The sequence below is a fragment of the Rhea pennata genome, chromosome 1 (assembly GCF_028389875.1).
Source record: "Rhea pennata isolate bPtePen1 chromosome 1, bPtePen1.pri, whole genome shotgun sequence".
Taxonomy (NCBI): Eukaryota; Metazoa; Chordata; class Aves; order Rheiformes; family Rheidae; genus Rhea; species Rhea pennata.
Window position 1 is genome coordinate 187,621,004 of NC_084663.1, and position 20,117 is coordinate 187,641,120.

Here is a 20,117-nt window from a genome sequence, read left to right on the forward strand (position 1 = left end):
CGATTTGGCTACACCATATTGTTGAGATTATTTTAGAGATCTCACCCTTCCACAGGCATCCTGTAACTCTGTTAGGTTTCTCTGAATTAAGGTTTTATTTGTGTAGTATTTAACTTAAAATATACCCAGAACACACACTTAGTTTCCTTATTTGGGGCTGCCTTCATGCTTGTGTGGTGGGGACCCCCTCCACTTTTACCATCTTAACAGAACTGCGTAAGAGCGAAAGCAGAAAGAGCACTTTACACTGCATTCATCATCACATAAATAACAATCTGCCAGGACTGGTTAGAGACTAATTCCATTACATGCCACAAAACAATTGTTTCTGTGCATGCTCGTGCTTTTAAAGCTGACACTGCTGCTGACTTAATAGGTGCTTTCATTACCTCTGTCCATTAAGTATAGACTTCCATATGTGCAGCACCAATGTGTGAACAAATCAAATCTACACTCACACCACAACCAGAGAAATGCTGTAGTAAACATGTCCATCTGAAATGTTCACATCCCCCCCATGTGTCATTATCATGTGTTATATTTAAAATAGCAACATCGTCAATTTTTCTATAAACTTAATCACAATGACTTGACAACCATATTTGTGTTAGTGTGGCACTGACAAATGATTGTTGTACAAAAATGGAGGAAGAGGAGTTAGCCCAGGCTGGGGAATGTTGAAGCTCTTTGCCCGGTTTCTGCTTCTGCCAAGGATTTACAGTGTGGCCTTGGCTCAGTTTCTGATGGATATATTCAGACTATCTGTTTTAGCACCAGAGATGAACACAGATGCTTCCTGCTCAAAGTTCAAGAGAGACCTTGGGGCCATATTCAGGTTGCTTTTTATACATGCCTATATTGCTATTACAGCTGCTTACTGACTGGTCTAACCCTGGTGTAAATAGCTCTCTGGTGAGCATGTACATAACTGTTGAAGTCCATGCACCATGCAAGGTAGTCTGAATACAATCCCTTATCTCTTCCTGTCTCAGCTTTCTCATCTGTAATGCATGGCCAGTGACATAACTCAGCAAGGCCATGGAGGTGTTCAGATCCCAGGGAAGAGGACAGCATGGCTACTCTTATAGGAAAAGGTGTACCATGCTGAAATTATGTAAGGAGACCTGGTTTTAGAAGAGTTTGTCATCCGCAGGAGCTTATTGCAGAATTTGACACTCGAAATGGAACATCCAACATTTACAAAAGGAATGTAAAAGTTTGAAAGAGTGCACCCTGGCATCCCTAGCAGCAATTTTACATGACTGTACTGTATTCCAGATTAGCTATGTCCAGATGGTATGGAATTCTACAATTTCTCCTGCAGTTGGCAGCTATTATACATATATACAAGTTATTGCCTTTTCTTCTTGTACACTCTTTTCCAAATATCTAGGGCTTTATTTCTGTAGCATTTAGTCTTCCTCAGAAGAATATCTTTGCCTGGAAAAACAATATATGCAGCAACTACAAAAGAAAAGGAGAAAGAGAACAGTATGGCTAATGATGAGAACACCAACAGCAAAAATGTACAGGGTTTTATCACAGTAATCCTGAGGCTGATGGAAAGGTGGGATGAAATTTGGCAGATACACAGAAAACACCCAGTAGTTCCCAAGAATGAACCACAGAAAGAGGAAGATGCTGAGGGTCAGGTGGATGTAGTACTTGTGAGCATTCTGCCTCCAGGGATATTCATCATCATCATCGTCATCAATCACTACAGACTTGGAAAGCAGCTGCCTCATCCTGGTGGAGTCGTACAGCAGGAGAGTCACCTGGAGGCATTGAAGAAGAAAAGGAAATTAATAGATTAGCTGTGGAAAGACTGAACACCATCTGGCCTCTGCCAACTTTGGGATCAAATTAAAATAGTGTGTGGGGAAATCATGTAAGAGAAAGCTGAGGAGCAATGAATAAGGCAGATCATGCTAGAAAAGAAGGCTTTTTTCCCTACAATTTATTAACCAGTGAGATTTAGACCAAACATTGGGAAAAACTTGCCAACAATAAAGATGGGAAGATGTGAGAACAGATTATGTAGGGAGATGATAGTAGCTCCTGCACTAGAAACTTTTATAGACAGATTAGAGGAACTTCTGAATGACTTCAGTAGAGTTTTTCTGCTTGTGGAAAGTGATTTGTTTTCCTAGCTCTATCTTCTATTGCTACGTAGGTGAATGAGTTTGTATAAAATTATGAAGTGCCTAGACTTCCGTCTAAGCCCCAAAGAAATTTCTTCACATACTTGGAATGATTCTGACAAATTTTCTTTTGTTAAGCATCATTTTCTCAGGTTGCTCCATCCCTACCTTCAGTCAGCACCAGGAGAGAAATAGGCAGAATACCATGAGGTTGGGAAGGTCTGGTGAAATGCAGTGGGACTCATCAGCAACACTTGAAAAATTTCTAGTTTCATTTTGCCAATACAAGATATGTAAGTAGGATGACAACAGTGTAAAGCTTGCAAATTTCTGTGTCCTAAATGAATCTCTTAATTCTTGCAGATTTAGGAAAACTGTTTACAGGAGGTCTGATAACAAAAATGGAGCTATTTCTTCTTGTCTTTTTCATGTCATGGTCTCTGTTGAAGGAAACAGGAGTACCTATGGACCAAACACTGTGCATCTTGTGTTACCTTGCTAACCCCGAAACATGGTGGCCTTGTCCTCAAGGCTCTAGGTATCATAATCCCAAATCTCTAGCTGTCCTTCTGCCTTGTGGAAACCTCAGTTCCTTTTTAGGTACTCAAGTTCCCATGCAAGGCTCCCTGGAGGTAGCTGTGTCCTTGGGAAAGGGACTTTAAGAAACCAGCTGAGCAAGGAGCTGCCTTGGCCAACCAGGAATTAAATTCAAAGGGAAAGGTAAAGGGTCTAAATTTATTAGCAGCTATGGGGAAAGACATACTGTCTGAGTAGGGATTCTCAACTGTGTTCTTTTTCCTGGAGTGATACTCTGTGCTGAGTTTTCTGCATGAAATGAGAAAGAAGAGCACTCCTGATTATATTCTCTTCCATCTCCACTAGTCAGTGGAGAGAGTGCTTTCCTGAGTGCCAGGATCCAGGGCATCCTGGGAATAAGATTATCTTGCTCTTCCCTGCTCCAGCTGTTCAACTGTGGATAAATGTTTAAATATTTATTGGCAAAGCCAACTGTTTTCCTAGCCCAGAGGTTGGCACACTTGCATAGGTTTATGAGAAACAGATTTATGTCCAACATGGGCAGGGAAGGGGGTTTCTGCTTGTACCTGCACATCATGCCTGAGTGCTTAGACTGGTTGGTTTGTTCAGATCAGAGAGCATGTTCCTCTTCTCAGGTGATTTTTTCTTGTCTATGTGTTAGGCTCCGGACAGATAGAAAGGGTAAACCCACCTGGCCAGTGGGTCTGAGGTTTCCACATGAGGGCCTGTGGCTTGAACTGAAGTATATATCTTATTAGCTTTGAGGTGAGCCCCGCACATAGGCAGCTTCCTACACTCAAACACCATCACACTCAGCAAAGGGAATGGGGTTAATGGGCAGATGAGCATGGTTATGAGGAAGTCTGTGAACACTCCCGGGGGATTTGTGGATCTTGAGCGCATCTAGGCAATTAATGGAAGGTGTATTTGATTCTTATGTACATTGTCTTGGCAAGTTGTGATTAAAGCAAATTCTGTCCATCTGTCACGTTGTTAGTAACTGCGGAATATACACTAATGGAGCAGCATGACATTAATTCACCAGGTCTCTCCAGACTCTGTAGAATGGTTCAGTGGCCTTGGTAGGCATATATATGTTACTAGCACCTTTTAAAAGGATCAAGATATTAAAGAAACAGATGAGTAAGCTACAGATCCATCCAGATCGGAGCCAAAATGACTAAATGAACTCCATGGAAGGACAATGTTCTTCCAAGTCTTACCTCATACACACTCTCTGACCTTTTAACTCCAGGAGTTCAAGTTAGCCAAATATACTGCTTAGTCACAGTTTCCATAAGCTAATACTGAAGTCAGTGCAGGCTCATGAGTATAACAGAGGGTAGACCCCAGACTGTTGGAGTTTAGCTAAAAGATCATACCTCATGAGATGGCATAGGAGTTAGGTAAACCAAATTCTCCTGACTGAAAGTATTGCTAGACTGCAAAATATCTGCTTTCACTGATGCCACATTCAAATCATTATTTGATTTCAGTAGGAATATTAACTGATCTGCTTACCATCTAATTTAAGACAAAAAAACCTGACTTTAAATCACCAATAGCTAATACATGGTCAACATTTTTGATGTGGGCTTCAATTCATTAGCATGAAACTGTTCTTTCAGTTCTGATTTAATTTTTCCTAAACTACTCCTAAATGAACTTTTGACTATGTAGAAAAGTCCATTGGTATGATCAAATAGCTAAGTATTTATAAGCACTTGCCAGTATAAAGTGTAGCATTGCATATTCCTTATGAAAAGATTAAGCCCTTTCTTTTTTTCCTCCACTTACTTATTTACTGCCCTAATGCCCTCAAGGGGGAAGATTAATTTCCCAGTACTGTGATCTGGTTACCACTGTGTAAAGCTGGAAGGAATGTATAAGCTTGCAGAATACTCTTCTTTCCCCCTTTTTTCAATCCTGGTAAAGGAAGGAGGCTAAAAACATTCTTAAAGGGGAACATAGCTAACTCCTGTCTACAGTGTCTACCAGCCACAACATGCGAGAATACTGCTGTCAAGTAAGAGACTGATGGGTTCTCAGTGGAGGGACAGGCTCCCTGCCCTGGAGCATTAGGCGTTGGCCCTTCATGTCCACCCTGCAGGCTGGGTTGCTCCTGTCCCAGTTAGCTCTGTGGGACAGCAGATGGTAGCAGTATAGACACTCCCTCTGGCAGCAGCAGTTACTGTCCTTAGTGCTTCATTCCTCCAGTGGTGGCTTTCTGAGGTTCTTTCTTTAGCTCTACCCCTTTTCTTTCCTTTGACAGGAACATCTTTGAGACAGCAAAAGGAGTTTTGCTTGACACTGCTGAGAAGGCTTCAGCCAGCACTGGCTGCAGTCTAGGACAAACCTATCCATGCTCAAGAGCAGCCAGCCAGCATGGTCAGAAAAGTGCCTGTCAGCTGTGAGCTGTTTGCCCAGAGACAACCCCATTGTAGCTTTATAGGGCCCAGGCTGCCACAGGGGTATGGGGATGTCTCTGCTTGTCAGCCAGACTCTGGCTCGATGGAGATATAAGTGAGCATAGTCTCCTGAAAGACAGGTAGCTGTGATTAGAAAATGCTGTGTTTAGATTAATGAGCCCTGCTATGAAGCAGAATATATTTACTCTGGAACAAGATGATGTACAAACACCTGTAATTTTATAGTATTCCCAAAGCTAGGAGAATAACTTCACACCTTGTTCAGCCTGTGTATCTGAAAATGAAAGGAAAAGGTCTGACAGGCTTGGAGGACTGCTTGAGGAAACATGGGCCTCCATGTTTTATAGTCATTTACATCCATTGGGATGGTAACACAGATGCTGTGATCTAGGAGAAAGTCACACCGCAATGTGTGGGAAAACACTGAATAAAACTCATTGGGGCCTCGCTTGATTGATATGTGCTTTCAGTGCTGGAACAAACACCGTTCAGTCCAGATAGCTGTCTTCAGTGCTGCATGCACACAGCTTTCTGGAGCCATCATTATGTCATAACTCCGGTATGTCAAATTCTAATCACACAATTTTTTTTCACACATAGAAGGCACATTACCTTTAAGCTGCCAATCACACCGCCCACCAACAGATATAATGGGATTAGTGGCTGAACTGGGCAGTCTTCCAAAAACTTCATTCCTGAACAGCAAAAATTAATACTGTTTATTATCTCAAGTGATCACATAGTGCAACATGCTGTACTGTGAAAAGTAAAGATGCTGTAAGTGAAGTGCAGTTCTTATACCCAAGCCTTGTATCCAATGGGGGCTGAATTGAATGAGGTTTGCATTTGACATTACAGGAGTGAGGATCAGGAACAAACATACAGCAGGAGAAGGAAGAAAGAGCACGAAGGATCACAACAGGGTTACCGCATTACTCATCTGAGCCGTCTACAGAGGTACATTGGCTTCTACTCTTGTATTTTTGTAAAGTGAATGATGAATTTAGCTGGTCAGGAATATCTGGAGGAAGCATAATTTTCATCAGAAATAGAAAATTCCATTGAAAATCAAAACTATTCCTATAAATGAAGAATTCTGAAAAGCTTCTCCCAGGCCTCTTCTGCTCATTAGCTCCTGTGAGTGTGGCAAGTTCCTGAATCAAATGCCTTGAAACTTGGGAGCCAGAGCTCGTGGGAGCTCCTGGAACCGCTTCAGCTTCCCAGGCAGCTAATAGGGAACCAGAGAAGCTCAAATTTCCAGGATGTTTGGGTTGCTGGAGGCTTAAAGCACTGGTGGTTATGGAGCCAGGGATCTTGGCAACCCTCAAATCTACTGCAAGATTTGCTACTAGAAAGGGAAAGCTAAGTAAGTTTAGGGAAAGGATTTTATGGCAGTGTAGGGATGATGCTGGCATTAGACACTGAAGCTTGTGATACAGGTCCGTGGCAGTGAAACTCATCTGTCCAAAATTAGATGTCTGCAATGCAGGCATCCACATCTGAACTAGTTTCCTAGACTCTCTTTATAGTCAATAGGGAGAAAGACACTTCTAAAATCCAATTCATCTCATCCTAAGATAGACATTTAAAATAGGTCGGATGAACTGTGCCCTGAAAGTGCCTCTTTCTCTCTATGACTGTACAGGGAATCTAGACAGCCAGCAGTAAATGTCTAAAGTTAGCTGAGATGAATCCCCTGCCTAAGTGTCCTACCCGTTGGCATCTTTAGTAAATTTTAAACTGTTTGTTGCATTAGAATTTTACTGTTATTGATCCCATGTTTCAGGCCTTCTGCTGATCACTTGCAGAGGCCAGAAAGAATTTTATATTTTTTTCTTCTTGATGTATTATTTGTTTTTTAGGAGTTTTTTTGACTTTCCTCTGCAGCACTGGGGTTATCTAGGCATAAGATGCTGAAAGCAACATACTGTTCTTGCCCCCATGTTCAGGATTATAACCGAACAAGTGGCTTGGGCTCAGAAAAGATGTATCAGTGGGTTTCTTTGCCTTCTTTTGCAGGTGTCATCCTCTTCCCCTTGACATATTGCCTACCGAATTCACTGTTATAACTGGCCCAGAATGTTGCTGAGGCCCTGAAAATCTCCTGTGTTCGTTGCATAGTGTAATATGGGTGTTGTGAATTTTTGATTCCTTATATAAATTTTGTTAGTCATAGGATGCAAGGAAGTGTTTTGTGGTCTGCTATGTGCAAGGGCTATGGAGTCCACTGAACACTTTCATACTAAATATCTATTGCCAGCCTTCCCACAACTGAAAAGGACTGGACTTGGATGGATTTGGACTCTGTGCATTCTTGTACCCTACCTCTAGCCTGTAGTTTTTATCCATTTTGCCACAACCGAAAGCTGAGGACATTCTGGGATCTGCCCAGACTCCCAGCTTTACAGAGTGGGTTGCAGGGAAATCGGCAAGAATTAAATCACTTTCAGAAAGCAGCTGCCAGGGTTTCCAGAGTCCTGGCCCCGTAACCACCTGCCACAAAAGCAGCTGGCTGGGCATCTCAGGGAGTATATTTCAGTTTAGGAACTTAGGTGATTGCTATTTCCAGTGTATTAATGAGGTTTTGACTTGAGACAGAACTCAAGAAAATGTGCCAAATTTTTCATGGAGCTGATATTCCCAAACAAGTCTATTATAGAGTCACTTGAGATATCTAGCATGACAGCCATCAGTCCTGGCAAGGATTTGAGTGACAAATAGTGGTATTTAGTAGTTTGGGAGAGAATGTTTCAGGTGGGTATGATGGTAAAAAATGTGGTGAAATGAGATAATGCTGTAATAATTGAAAAAATACAAAAATACAGCATTGTGGATGAGTAAGAGATATGGACCTACAGTTGACTGATGGGCACTGACACCTGTGACAGTGAAATCTAGGTGCATGCATGAGGTACTGACCAATTCATGGACAGTGTGGGCGTGATTCATTTGGGAACACCAAAACTAGTGCGAGTGCATCGGTGCCAGCACTTGTCTCCCATGAGCAGCAGACGTGTTTTCTTTTGACTGTTAATGGTAGGACTAGATGGAGCATGAGAGATCAAAGCTTTGCTTCTAGTCAGAGTTTGCAATGCTCTCTTGAAGCAGCTAATATGCTGAATATGAGAATACTCTGCAGCCAACTACTGGGAGAACTTGAGAGATGAGGAATTATTTAATTTGGTGTAGGTATGAGTATGAGGAGTAGTACTGTGTTAAAGCTGAACAGGGGAAAATTTAGACTGGTTATTAAGAAAAAGATGTCATAAGCTTTTAAATGTGATTTAGCTAACCAAGGAGCTCAGTGTGCATAAAGGTGGTCTGGACAACATGCAGGAATGTGTTACTTGGAGCAGTCCTTCGTTCTTGAGGAAAATAAAAACAATCTTTAAAAAAAGCTAGGTGGTCCTTCCATCACTATTTTTGGAATGTTTGGTGAAAAAATGTATCATCTCTACCAGTAAAAATTAGAAAGCTGTTAAACAATCTGTGGCTTAAAGGGTGTAACATGTCTCGAGCTTGGAAAATTTGCTAGGTCCTCTTCATGTATCCTGACTTTTACACAAAATTTTAAGACTATATAATGTTAGTGCATTATTACCAGTTATTCAGCTCTGAGTTTTAACTAATATTATTATAATTATCTGTTAAAATTTACAAATATCTTACAGTTGCCCTCTGGAGAAAGCAAAGGGCAAAATGACTGGAGGCATGTCAGTAAGTCATTCTCAGAGATCATTGTATCAGAATGTTATTAAATATCGAAGGGCATCATTTCAATAATAAATATCTGCATTTTGCTTTGACATTTAATTTTCCTAAAAATGCCTTTGCAGGTAAGTAGCTGCAGGAAGCCAACATCCTCCGACAACGCTATATTACAGTGACATTATCTCTTAATTTTAGTAAATTGCGAAATAAGGGCTCTATATCTGATGCAAGAGATACCCAGAGCTCCAGGTTAATATCTTATCATACGCTTTCCACTTCTCACTGACCTTAAAGATATTATGAAATAGTCCTAAGAAATGATATTTATAACTGATCAGATTCCAGCCCTGGATTCTTTTCCAGAAGGCTAGAGTCAACTTGCATGCAAGCTATACCACAGTGTAAATGATACCTTCCTACCCCTATTTCTTAGCTCAGGCGTATTCAGCCCGGCAAAAAGCTAAAACTGAAATCCTCTTATGGGATAAATAGCAATTTTAAGTCATGGATAAGCATAAGAGCCTAAGTGTTGATATGTAACAGTTCAGCCCATCTCCCTACTTCCTAATTGCTCTTTAATCCCTAATTAGAGCTCCCTAATTCCTAACTAGGACTCCCTAATCAGAGTCCTACCACAGTCATCTCTGGTACTCGAAAGGGTCCAGATAAAGGAAGCAGCACCAATCTTTAGCTGAACATGTTTTGTAAGGATCTGATCAAATATAAATACCTACAGCTAGGCTAGTTGTACGGATGCCCTTAAAAGTCATCTCATCCTGATGCAGACACCTAAGAGAGGGTATGGTTTGTGCAGTCAGAAGTGCCTGTTTCTCTTCGCTGGCTTCAAGGGAAACACAGGGGTACAGTTACAGATGTCCACAGTCCAAAACCAGGTGGGTTGCATCTTGCCCACAGCATCTGCATGTCCATAGAGTTAATTCGCACCATCTTTCATTAATAGTGACAGAGAAGGTGAACAAATTCTCAAGGACACCAGTCTGTAATGATGGCAAAGGTTCTTGACCTGAAAACTGGAAAAAGCTACCCACAACCTATGAGATAAAGTCAAGCACCGCATGTAAGAGAGAAAATAAAACTGTAAATAAAAAATGAGAAAGGTCTGATAGGGAGCAGCACTGCCAAAAAGCATCTGGACTTACAATGCACCATAAACTAAATTAGAGCCAATGAGCTGGTGCAGAAAGAGCATATTTCGTTATGAGGTGTGTTTACAGGAATCCTGCATGTTGAACAGGGGAGCTAATTATTGTGTACTACTCATTCCTGAAGTCTCAGCTGGCATATTGTGTTCTGTCACATTTTTTGAGGGGAAAAAATAGTTACATTGACCAGAGGCCAGAGGAGAGAAGCAAAAATGCAAAAAAGCTAGAGAAGTAATGACCTGTGAGGTCAGGTTGAAAGAACTGGGTTTTTGAAATATCCAGAAAAGAGAAGATTGGGTGGGGGATAATAACAGCCTTCAAGTACTTCAAAGGTTGTTGTGAGTAGGACAGTGACCAGTCTTTGTGACCATGGCATGTAGGACAGGTTGTAATCTGTTTAATTGGCCATAGGGAAGATTTAGGTTGGATACAGGGAAAAATTTTTTGTCTGTGAGAGCCATAAAATGCTGAAATAGGCTCCTTGGGAAGCTATGGAATTTCCTTGAGTAAGGACTAGTCAGACCTCTATCAGAGATGCCTTGAGCAGGCAAATCCTATCTGAAAGTGGATATTGGCTGGCATCTCTAGCAATATTTCTCAAATTGTGGATTGCAGCCTCAGAGAGGATATGAAAAGCCCAAAGGAAGCCGCAAAGTGTTAGAAAAAAGTCTTTTTTTTAAAAAAAAGATATGTATTTACAATAAATAAAAGTTGATGCCTAAGAAAGAAAATAAGTCTTATACATTTTAAAAATGTATACAATTATGCAGCTGATAGTATGTACTTTTCCTTTCTTAATATTTGCTCTTGAAATGCTACTCACAAATCTAGCCTTTAGGAGGCCATGCAGAGACAGATGAGCCAAAAAACAAGTCACACTTTCAAAAAGTTAGAGAAATAGCAGACTCAATGATCTCTTCTTGCCTCCTAGCCCTGTGCTTCTAGGATTTTTGCAGTGTGGTTAATACAGAGGAGATCGAGATTAAGGAAATCCCCTCATCTACCAGATTCAGAGCTTCCTCCCACAGAGGGAACCAAAACACCCACAGCACTTTGCCAGGTGTCAGTAGTCTAAGCAGCAATTGTGTCAAAGTCAATACTCCAGTAAAAAAAAGTGAGTTAAAGCAGGCTTAGGGCTCAGAACATATCAGCAACTTCATCATTAAAAGAAAGAAAAGGGGGGAAATGTTTCAAATGCTGCAAAAATAAGTGATGCAAAACCAGAAAATTCAGACTGATGATTAAATTTAAAGAAATTTTAGTGTTGTTGGATATGAAAATATATCATTAAGGCCTCCAAACATCCTGTGTCTTGACCTGAACTGAGGTGACACAGTAGTAAGTGAAGTATTTAAGACAAAGAGGCTTAGATTCAAGAACTGCTTCCTCCCTGCTGCGTGGTATGTACTGTGATTCTGTGTCTGAAGCTAAAATACTAATACACAGTTTTAAAGGGCTAAATATGATGACAGGTGATATTTATGCTATTAGGCTGATTGTGCTCTTTATATGAATCACTGGTACTGGAAATTTAACCCACCTGGGCTCACCAATAGGAGTTAACAGATGCTTGTATTACCCTGTGACAGAGAGTCTCCAAAAGACTTTAATGATTACCTCAAAATACTTAATGCAGTTACATGAGCACCTCTATGGCAGGAATACTAGTTGCTATAAATCAGATTCCAGCTTGTCCCTCTCAGAAGTTGCATTAACCTGCCACACAGTGCCACAAAGCTCATAATTTTACATTTCTTTAATAGTCAACTTACCTGTAAAAGCCATGGACAACGGTAAGGCCAGGAAAGCAAGGAGCCCAAATATAAAGCATACTGTCAAAACAACAATAACAAAAGACAGCATTACTGTGGCTGGTTGAAGTTTAAAGAACAGAAGTTCAAAGCAATGTTTTGCAGACGCTGTTTATGCATATAGCTATGCAGCAAGCAATGGGGTGAGCTCACAACTTTGTGCTTACTGTGCAGCGTTCAAGACGACCAGACCCGGCAAGGGGCTTATCATTCCCCCAAAACTCAAGCTTCTATTTTCAATTGATACATTTTTGATCTTTATACCAGTAATAATGAGATGAGAGACACAAACTGCTTTTGTTGCTACTATTCCTAGCTGTCTTACTGCAAAGGCAAGTACTCAGTACTTGCTGCCTCAGCCTGTATCAGTAGCAGAGACACCAACAGGTTACCTTGCAGTAGCAAATAACTTTGCACGAGCTGATCCATGGCAACTGATAAGACATAACTGTTTGCGAAGCAAACAGCAGCTTTAGTATCATTCCACTCAGTTTTCATTGACAGCTAAATAAACTATATTTATTGCAGACAAGAATAGTTTTTGGCTGGCCTGGCTTCCTGAGCCAGCTCAGCCCATGACGACCCAGGCGTTAGCCCTGCTGCGAGGAGTGGGACTTGTCACAGGGATAGATCTGCTTAAGCTGCATGGACTGATGGTCTTGGGGTGCTCATACACTGTTCCCATGGATGATCTGATCTGAGATGCTTAATTACTCCCCAGAGAGCTGCTGGTGTCTCTGAGCCCTGAGGCTTTCCCAGCACATGCCGATGCTGCCGGGGCTGAATGCTTGTCTTTGCAGAAAGCGAGAAACGAAAGCATCAAGAGCAGTGTGAAGGGTCTGTCTTCTTCACAAGAGCTGTCACCTCTGTGTCTAGTCATGATCATTTGGCAATGTTAAAGTGAAACACTGCCTGGCAAAATGAGGTTAAAACATAATGAGGAAATTTGGTCCTTAGCATCCCTGCAGAGCACTTCTGAAAATGAAGTCTATAAGTAGATACCCAAGGAGACAAAGTGGCAGTAAGTGGAGGCAGAGAGAGATTGCAGAGGAACTGAAAAGGGTATGGAAAAGAGAAAGAGTGGGCTATCCCCTTGGGGGTTTATGAAAGAAATTTGAACCTCGGAGTAAGCATTCAGTGATGGCTTAGAACCAGTCCTTCCCCGAGCAAACAATGTGATGCAGTTCCAAGTAGCCCTGCACCCTTGGTGCCACCGAATCGCACCCGCTGTGAGACACATGCCTTCCTCACTCCGGGCAGGAGTGGGTGCACTGCCAGCCCCTTGGCTGTCTACATTGCCGCTCAGGGTAACTGCACAGCGCTGCCGAGCTGGAGCCGTCAGAGGGGCTTCCAGAGTAAAGCAGACCTCATTATCTCCATTTTACAGAAGGAGAGACTGAGGCAGAGGGCACAGGTACATCATCAAAAGTCAGGGTAGACCCAGCAGGTTTTCTGATCCGCAGTCACTTTTCCTGGGAACACACCATTCCCCCCCACACACACGCACATGTACTGCTTGTGTTGTCTCAGTGGAGAACAAGGATCTCATACTTCAGCGCTTGAGAAACATTTTCTCAAAAGTAGCGTGTTTAATACAGCTATGAATTGGTAGAAACTGGTAATATTTTGCACCAAAGAAAGCACTTCTATTCCTTTAGGTGAACCTCTCCTCTCTCTGCCAGCCTGTCTCACACACCCGTTTTTGCTCAGTCTCTCCCATTTCTTGAATGTTGCACAGTATAGAAATACTTCCTCTGTTTCAGTAGTATCCTACTCTTGACTGAACTCTTTCAAACACCGAGAGCCTCTCATCAGACAAATTCTGCCCAAGATTTCCCTTTTCACCAATGTCATATTTTGTGCTAGGCACTCTTGCTGTTAGATTATCTGGAGTATTAGTTTCACACCTTCTGAACCAACATCATTATAGTTGAGTTCACTTCTAAACACACTGAGAACGTTGCCTTCAAATAGTGCCCAATTGCCTGGGTAACTCGTTTATCTGTTACTCAAATGAATGCAGTCGCAGGAGCGACACCAGCAGGCTGGTGCTACCATCAGGACTGTCAGATCATCACGGATGTCACGGCGTGACTCGCAGAGCGGAGGTCACCCCTCTGCCTGAGGTTTCATATCCTTCCCCAGTTTCTGCTTGTGCTGCATGAGCAAGGAACAAGGAGCCTGGCAGCAGGAAAAATTATGTCATTTCTTAACTGTGCAGTGACTAGTGCCTGTGCTCCCTGGGGAAGGATGCTGTGAAAGGCTCAGCAGAGCACAGGGATGTGTGCAACGGCGCATCTGGCACACAGGTGTCCGGGTTCGCATTTCTCTAGCGTCTATCCTATAGCTTGATTTTGGAGGGGAGCAATGGGAGGTAGCTTGCAACTCACAGCTCAAGAGGAAAAGATAATGGCTCATTAATTCTCTTCCCCAAAGCAGTCGCTGGGAATGTATTTACTCATTATCTCCCCATTCAGCCTCAGCCTCTTAGGGCTCGAATTGGAGGGGCAGATGCGTAGTCTGGGAAGGCTTCCAGGTTTGTGTTTAACAAAGTGAGACTCTCAACAATCGGCTACCCGACTGGCAGAGCTCGGCAGTCACTCTGAATGCAGCGAGCAGCACTAAACGCTGTTTTCCCCCCAAACGTGTGGGGTTTTCACTGAAATATTGCCCTGTCAGGATACACACATTCTGCCTGGATTTGTCTGGGTTTTGCTGCCCCGTTCTGGTCTGAAGACAAATTGCTCAAGAAAATGTTACTTGCCGCAAGGCAGCAAGGACGGCACAACTCTGCGGGGGGGAAGGTGGGATCTCTGCAGTTTCATGCATGCAGCTTGTGATATTTTTGAGTCAGTGGTATCACCTCGTGGGCCATGCCCTTGGACCTATTCCTAGAAAAAGTTGACAAGAAAAGACTGGTAATTTGTAAAAACAAGCTAGGTGAGGGAAAATTTTCCAGACATGGCTCAGAAGAAGCTGGTGTTAAGACACGTGGGCTGGCAAGTGGGGGCGAGGAAAGCCCTCTGCCCTGGTACATGCCTGCAGGGCAGCATGCGGCGGGACAGCTGTTCCCTGCTCTTCTGCATCTGGCACAGGTAAAGTCATGCTTTGGGAGGCATTAATGAACAGGCCCTGGCTGAAAAGGCCAGGGGAAGAGCTCAAGTCTGGGATCACATTAGGGAAGGAGGGAAGGAATCACCTTTGCATCTTGCAATTTCCCTGAAATCTGTGGGCAAGGAAATCAGACCTGAGGGTGCAGAGTCTGTGTCTCCTGCTCAGCAGGATACTTAGCTGACATAAATTTGGCATTTAGCTGAGTTTTCAAACTCCTGCCAGAGTCTCCCCATGCTCTTCCACTATGCGATAATAAATGAACTTGAAATCGCTGTTGACATTCCGGCTGTATGTCATGGTCTCTCTTCCTTCTGCTCTGACGCCTGAGCGCTTCGGCTTTCGCCAGCCATGCCCCAGCACCGCAGCTCTCCTCTCTTCCCCCTGCTGCATCACTGTGGGCTGTCCCCAGTTAGGTGCCTGGCCTTGGGGCACATGGTGGGTTAGCTCTCCGGTGTGCGGGGCAGATCTGCAGGTGGTATTGAATGTGACACCTCTGAAAATCCTGTGAGAACTGTAGGCTGAAAAGCAGGAAACTTTGCTTTATCTTTAAAGTAAACATCGATGATGTGTGCCGATCTGAAACTTCTAGGCTTCATTTTGCTGCTTGGATTTTTCCAGGTGCTTGGAAGTTTCACATCAGTTTAAGTTCTTGTAGGATTTTCAGAGGTGATTTATGAGTGTAAATCTTCAGCTACCCACTGTTCTTAGATAGCGTGCTAATATGATTGTAGTGCAACCTACTCAGGAGGATACTGTAATAAATACAGTAATAAATGAAGTGCTGTGTACATTAGCCATCACTCCCAAATGCTGTTTGTCCTTTAGACTACCCAGCTTTTGCCATGAGTCTATGTCTGGCAAAAAAGGAGAAGGACTTCTCTGATGAGATGCTGCCAGCTTCCAGACAAATACCACAGTTGCCCCAGGGTTTATCTGCACAGGCAACTTGAGCAAAATTCAGGGGTAAATTTACAGTGCTCCCTTCTAATGCCTTGTGGGGACTTTGCTCTGAAGGGGGCTAGCTCTCGGCAGCGGGGATCAGAAGCAAATTTGGGTCACTTGGCCTGGGGGCCAGGAAGCGATCGTTCCTGGAGGCAGATGCATTTGGCAGTGAACCTGTTTCCATCAGGATCCCTTGAAATCACAGAATGCACAGAGGAGCTAAAACAGGAATTAAAAAACAGAATCTATTGCTAATCTGGACCTCAATGTGCATAGCGAGGACTCTTTGGGGAGGCTGATTGCTCATTTTGGAAGTGCTTTAAGCACTTTGAGGGCGCTGAAAGTCTCCGTGTGGGAAGCACTGGCATAGAAAGCAGTGCCACAATGTGCTGTATAGCAGCATGGAAACTAGCAGTGTAGCAGACAGGAGTGTGTAGCTGGTATTTTCATCCACAATTTATTCCTTCACAGTATTTGAAGGAATCTTCCACAGAATTGACAAGGACTTGGAGAAGAGGAAGGATGCGGTGTGCGTGGGTGGGCTGGAGGAGCAAGACTCAGTGGATTTCGCTAGGGAGCCCGTTGCAGCAAGGTTACGTGCTCTTCTGGGCATTTGAGTGACAGGAAAGTGTCACTATATCAGATGGGTTTCCACGAAGGAACACAGAAAAGACTTGATGAATAACTTTGAAAGAAGAGAATTAAATCTGTTCAGCTTGGCTGGCCAAATAAGAGAAAATAACAGCTAGGTCTGAGCTCTAAGGAAGGACTGTGACGAAAAGGTAGAGAAATGAGAAAGGAGGTGAACTTCAGTAAAAGCAGAGATTGTACTGGCCATGAGCGGAAAGGCTGTAAGGTATATATTAATGTGATAGTCTGTTTAGACAAATGGCAGGAATCCCATCCCCGAGGTAACTGAATCCCTTGCTCAGTGTAGGTAGTTGGCAGATGGTGGTTAAAGGTGAGGAACAGCCATCCCCATGCAGCTCTCTTGTCCCAGTGCAAAGCCACAGAAAGACTGTGATTAAAATGGCTTGCAGGCCAAATCCAGCCTCAAAAGCTCCAGCTGCTTACTGTGTGCCATTGCTGTTGCATTCAGAAAGGTTGCTTTTCTTGTGAAATAGCTCTTTGATACCCAGGCGACCTATGCTAACTTCACAGCTCCTAAAATTTTAAGTGTCTGGTTCCAGCACCGGCACCAGGGGTGCCGCTTTCATCAGAAACGCTTCTGACTAAAGAAGTGCCTGTACTCTGGGAACCTTCAAACTGATGGGGCAGATGTGTGCAGATTATAGGTACTTTGAGGGTAAGGCAATAACGCACAGTGGCTTGTCTAAATTGTGTGCCATGGTTTAGGTAGTCTGGATTTGTCCCCTTGCGATTCATTTCCAGAGGTACCTTTTAAACAAGTTTTTAGGCATTATATAAAGAACGATTACATAAAGAACTACCCGTTCGCTTTACAATAGACCCAGGGTAGAGAATTAGCCTTCATTCTTTTTTGAGCAATTAATTAAAGACTTCCCTCATGTTTTCAACTTAAATTGTTGTACCAAAAAAAAAAAAAGAAAGAAAAAAAGAAAGAAAGAAAGAAAAAAGAAAAAGAAGAAGAAAAGTGATGTTGCACAGGTACATTGACTCTTCAAAGTCCTTTAAATATCAGTAGGTATGATAAGAAATTATGTGTCCATGCACTTCGTAAAGGCTTGCATTTTAATGATCAGAAAATCAGTTCTGGATGCGCTAACTGATCCATAGCAAAGGTGAGCTGGTTTTGAACTTAAATATAAAGAAAACCTAAAGATAGTGGGTTTCCTGGAATGGTAAGAGAATATAGATGAGATTAGAACTAATCCCATTCATCTAAAACGTTTCAGAAAGATCATTTACATTCTCAGGCATCATTAAAGTCACGGTGGCAGTACAATACCAGTAGGGAAGGATGACATCTTGCTTGTAACTGGAACTGGAGCACATGCTCCCTCCACAGGCTGGAGGGCAGCCCCAAGCCCAGTCCTGCTCTGCAGGACTCCTCAGAGCATGGAGAGCAGTCACGGGCTCTGCGCACACCTCATCTCTTCCCTGCTCTCCAAGTGACCATCAAGGTGGGGGAGAGGGAAGCTGGTGCAGTTCCCAGCCACTCTTTTCCCCTGGGATAGTGTAAGAACCAGATGGGGTCCGGAAATGTCTTTATGGACCCTACTCATGCCAGATTACCTGGGGAAGCTGGCAGCTCTCTCCTTTGGGGTCAGACCTCAGTAGTCTGAGAACATTTTGAATCCACTTCCGAGTCATCTATGCTGGAGGGTGTTTGTCCCCACAGTGGGAGGACAGGAGCCAGTGGAGGCCCCTGTTGACTCCTGCAACAGAGCAGCAAGAGTAGCTAGGCAGTAGCCACCTCCTCATCCCTGGAGCAATGCTAAAAGGTCCTGTTAGACCCTTGTATGCTCCTCCTCAAAAACTAGACAGACCAATCAAAACTGCTTTGTTGAAGTTTCGCCATTCTGGGATCAGTCATATTAAAATGCATTTGGGAGGCACAATTTCTGCAGAGGGGGGGTATGCAGTGGTTTTATCTATCTGAAGGAGTCCAAGTTCCTGTGTTAGGCAGCAAGGACTTAAGTGGCTTAATCATTAATAAAACTTCATGCTGAACTTTGAGAGTCTTTCAAGTGAAACCAAAAGCATTAATGTAAAAGACCTCAAGGTAACAGCTGTAGACTGACAATAATTTGTGTGGGTGAAGTATCAATTATGGTGAGTAGTCAAGTATGTTAAGGAATTTTCTTCTCCTCATTTTTGAGTAGATTTAGAAATTGTTACTGCCTAAAAGTAAAAGCAAAAGGCACTTGGTGCTCAGAACAAAAAAAAAAAAAAAGAAAGAAAAAAAAAGAAAAAGAAAGAAAGAAATGGAAGAAAGAAAAAGGAAAAAGAGAGATACTGTTGGAGGGAGTATATTGCATTAAAAACTTTGGATTTTAACTCCCTGCCAACTACGTTGTATTCCTGGTCTTATGAAATCCCCCACCTCTGAGGCGTATTTCTCCTGGGCTCGTGCAGCCCCAGGACAAATCTACTTCCTGCAGAGCTGCTCCTCGGGGGGCAGGAACTTGCCTGTTGCCAAGGAGTAGTCAGCTCTTTACACCCAACCTCTATCCTTTACCTTGATTAAGATGAACTAGTTGCTTATAAAGCCTTCAGTCGAGGCTGTCATGCGAAATGTGATGCCTGCTCTTTTAGCCGCTCACACCTCTGGTCACAGCTGTGCCAGGCGCTGGGCAAATGGAAGAGGGAAGACCCTGCCCCAGAGAGCCCACAGCCTGAGAGAGGCTTGCCTTGGCACTATGCCGCGCTGGACCGTTTTCTCAGAGAGTTCACTCAGGCTGGCTGTAATTTTATTTTATGGGAATGGCTCATAGGGAAGTTCATTCCCAGATTGTCTGCAGTGCATTTTACTAGGTGTTTTTTCCAGTTCATATTTATGCTGGACTTGAAACCACTTGAAATGAAACAGGAGACAAAAACATTGTATTTCTTAGGTTTTCTATTGCAGTTATTTTTAAGTACTTCATGGTGTTTATATCGGTTTGAAATTTTGCACTAGTATGCAATATTCAAAATACCACAGCAGGCAGGTACTTTTGAGACACAGTTATTATTGTGCACTCTAGCAGTTTTTCTCTAAAATTTTCTGGAAGAGAAAACACCTCAAAAAGGATGGAAGTAAAGGAAACCTCAGTGAAAGCTTCAGATGGATCTAGTATCATCCTAATTTCTTTGTATAACTGCCTTAGCTGTAGTACTGTTTAAATACAGAGGGAGATTACTCCCAGAACTGCCTTACCATTGCTGGCAATTTTAGATATGCACCGGTGACAAGCTTTCTCCAGGCCAGCGGTCATGGTGAAGCACCTTTTGGAGTGTCTGTAGGGATGCAGAAATGAATATGGTTGTGAAAATAATAATCAGTGTGTTTAATTAACTAAATATCTTGTCCTAAAGTCATTCCACACACTTATGCAGACTTTTACTACCCCAAAGACCCAAAGCAGCCACAAATCCAGATGCCTGGTAGAGGGCAACATATCTGAGTCAAATGACAGCTGGGAACTGGAGCCTCCTCTTGTGCCTCTTGTGCCATCAACTCTCTCCCTTCACAACCCTGTTTGGTTTGACACGTGTCACCCCAGAAGAGTTTGCAGCAACCTAAAACTATTTTCCCCAGCACGCCTCATCTGACCCATCGCTTTTTGCCACACTCTTCACATA

The 20,117-nt window shown here is 42.9% G+C and overlaps 1 protein-coding gene across 1 annotated transcript; it reads right to left on the minus strand.

Annotated features, from left to right (window-relative positions):
* Positions 1-1,412: 1,412 nt before the first annotated feature.
* On the minus strand, positions 1,413-19,750 carry TMEM272 (transmembrane protein 272). Its single transcript, XM_062576586.1, has 4 exons — positions 19,693-19,750; positions 11,754-11,813; positions 5,720-5,802; positions 1,413-1,775 (listed from the first exon to the last, which is right to left on the minus strand). Exons 1-4 carry the CDS (start codon positions 19,748-19,750, stop codon positions 1,413-1,415), a joined length of 564 nt encoding a protein of 187 aa, XP_062432570.1.
* Positions 19,751-20,117: the final 367 nt, after the last annotated feature.

Bases quoted from the DNA above. Each gene is read 5' to 3' on its own strand.
- TMEM272 (XM_062576586.1), bottom strand. From the start codon at position 19,750: ATGACCGCTGGCCTGGAGAAAGCTTGTCACCGGTGCATATCTAAAATT. The intron at 11,814-19,692 runs GTAAGGCAGTTC...TTGTTTTGACAG, and splicing joins ATCTAAAATTGCCAGCAATG to TATGCTTTATATTTGGGCTC. The intron at 1,776-5,719 runs GTAATGTGCCTT...CAATGCCTCCAG, and splicing joins GTGTGATTGGCAGCTTAAAG to GTGACTCTCCTGCTGTACGA.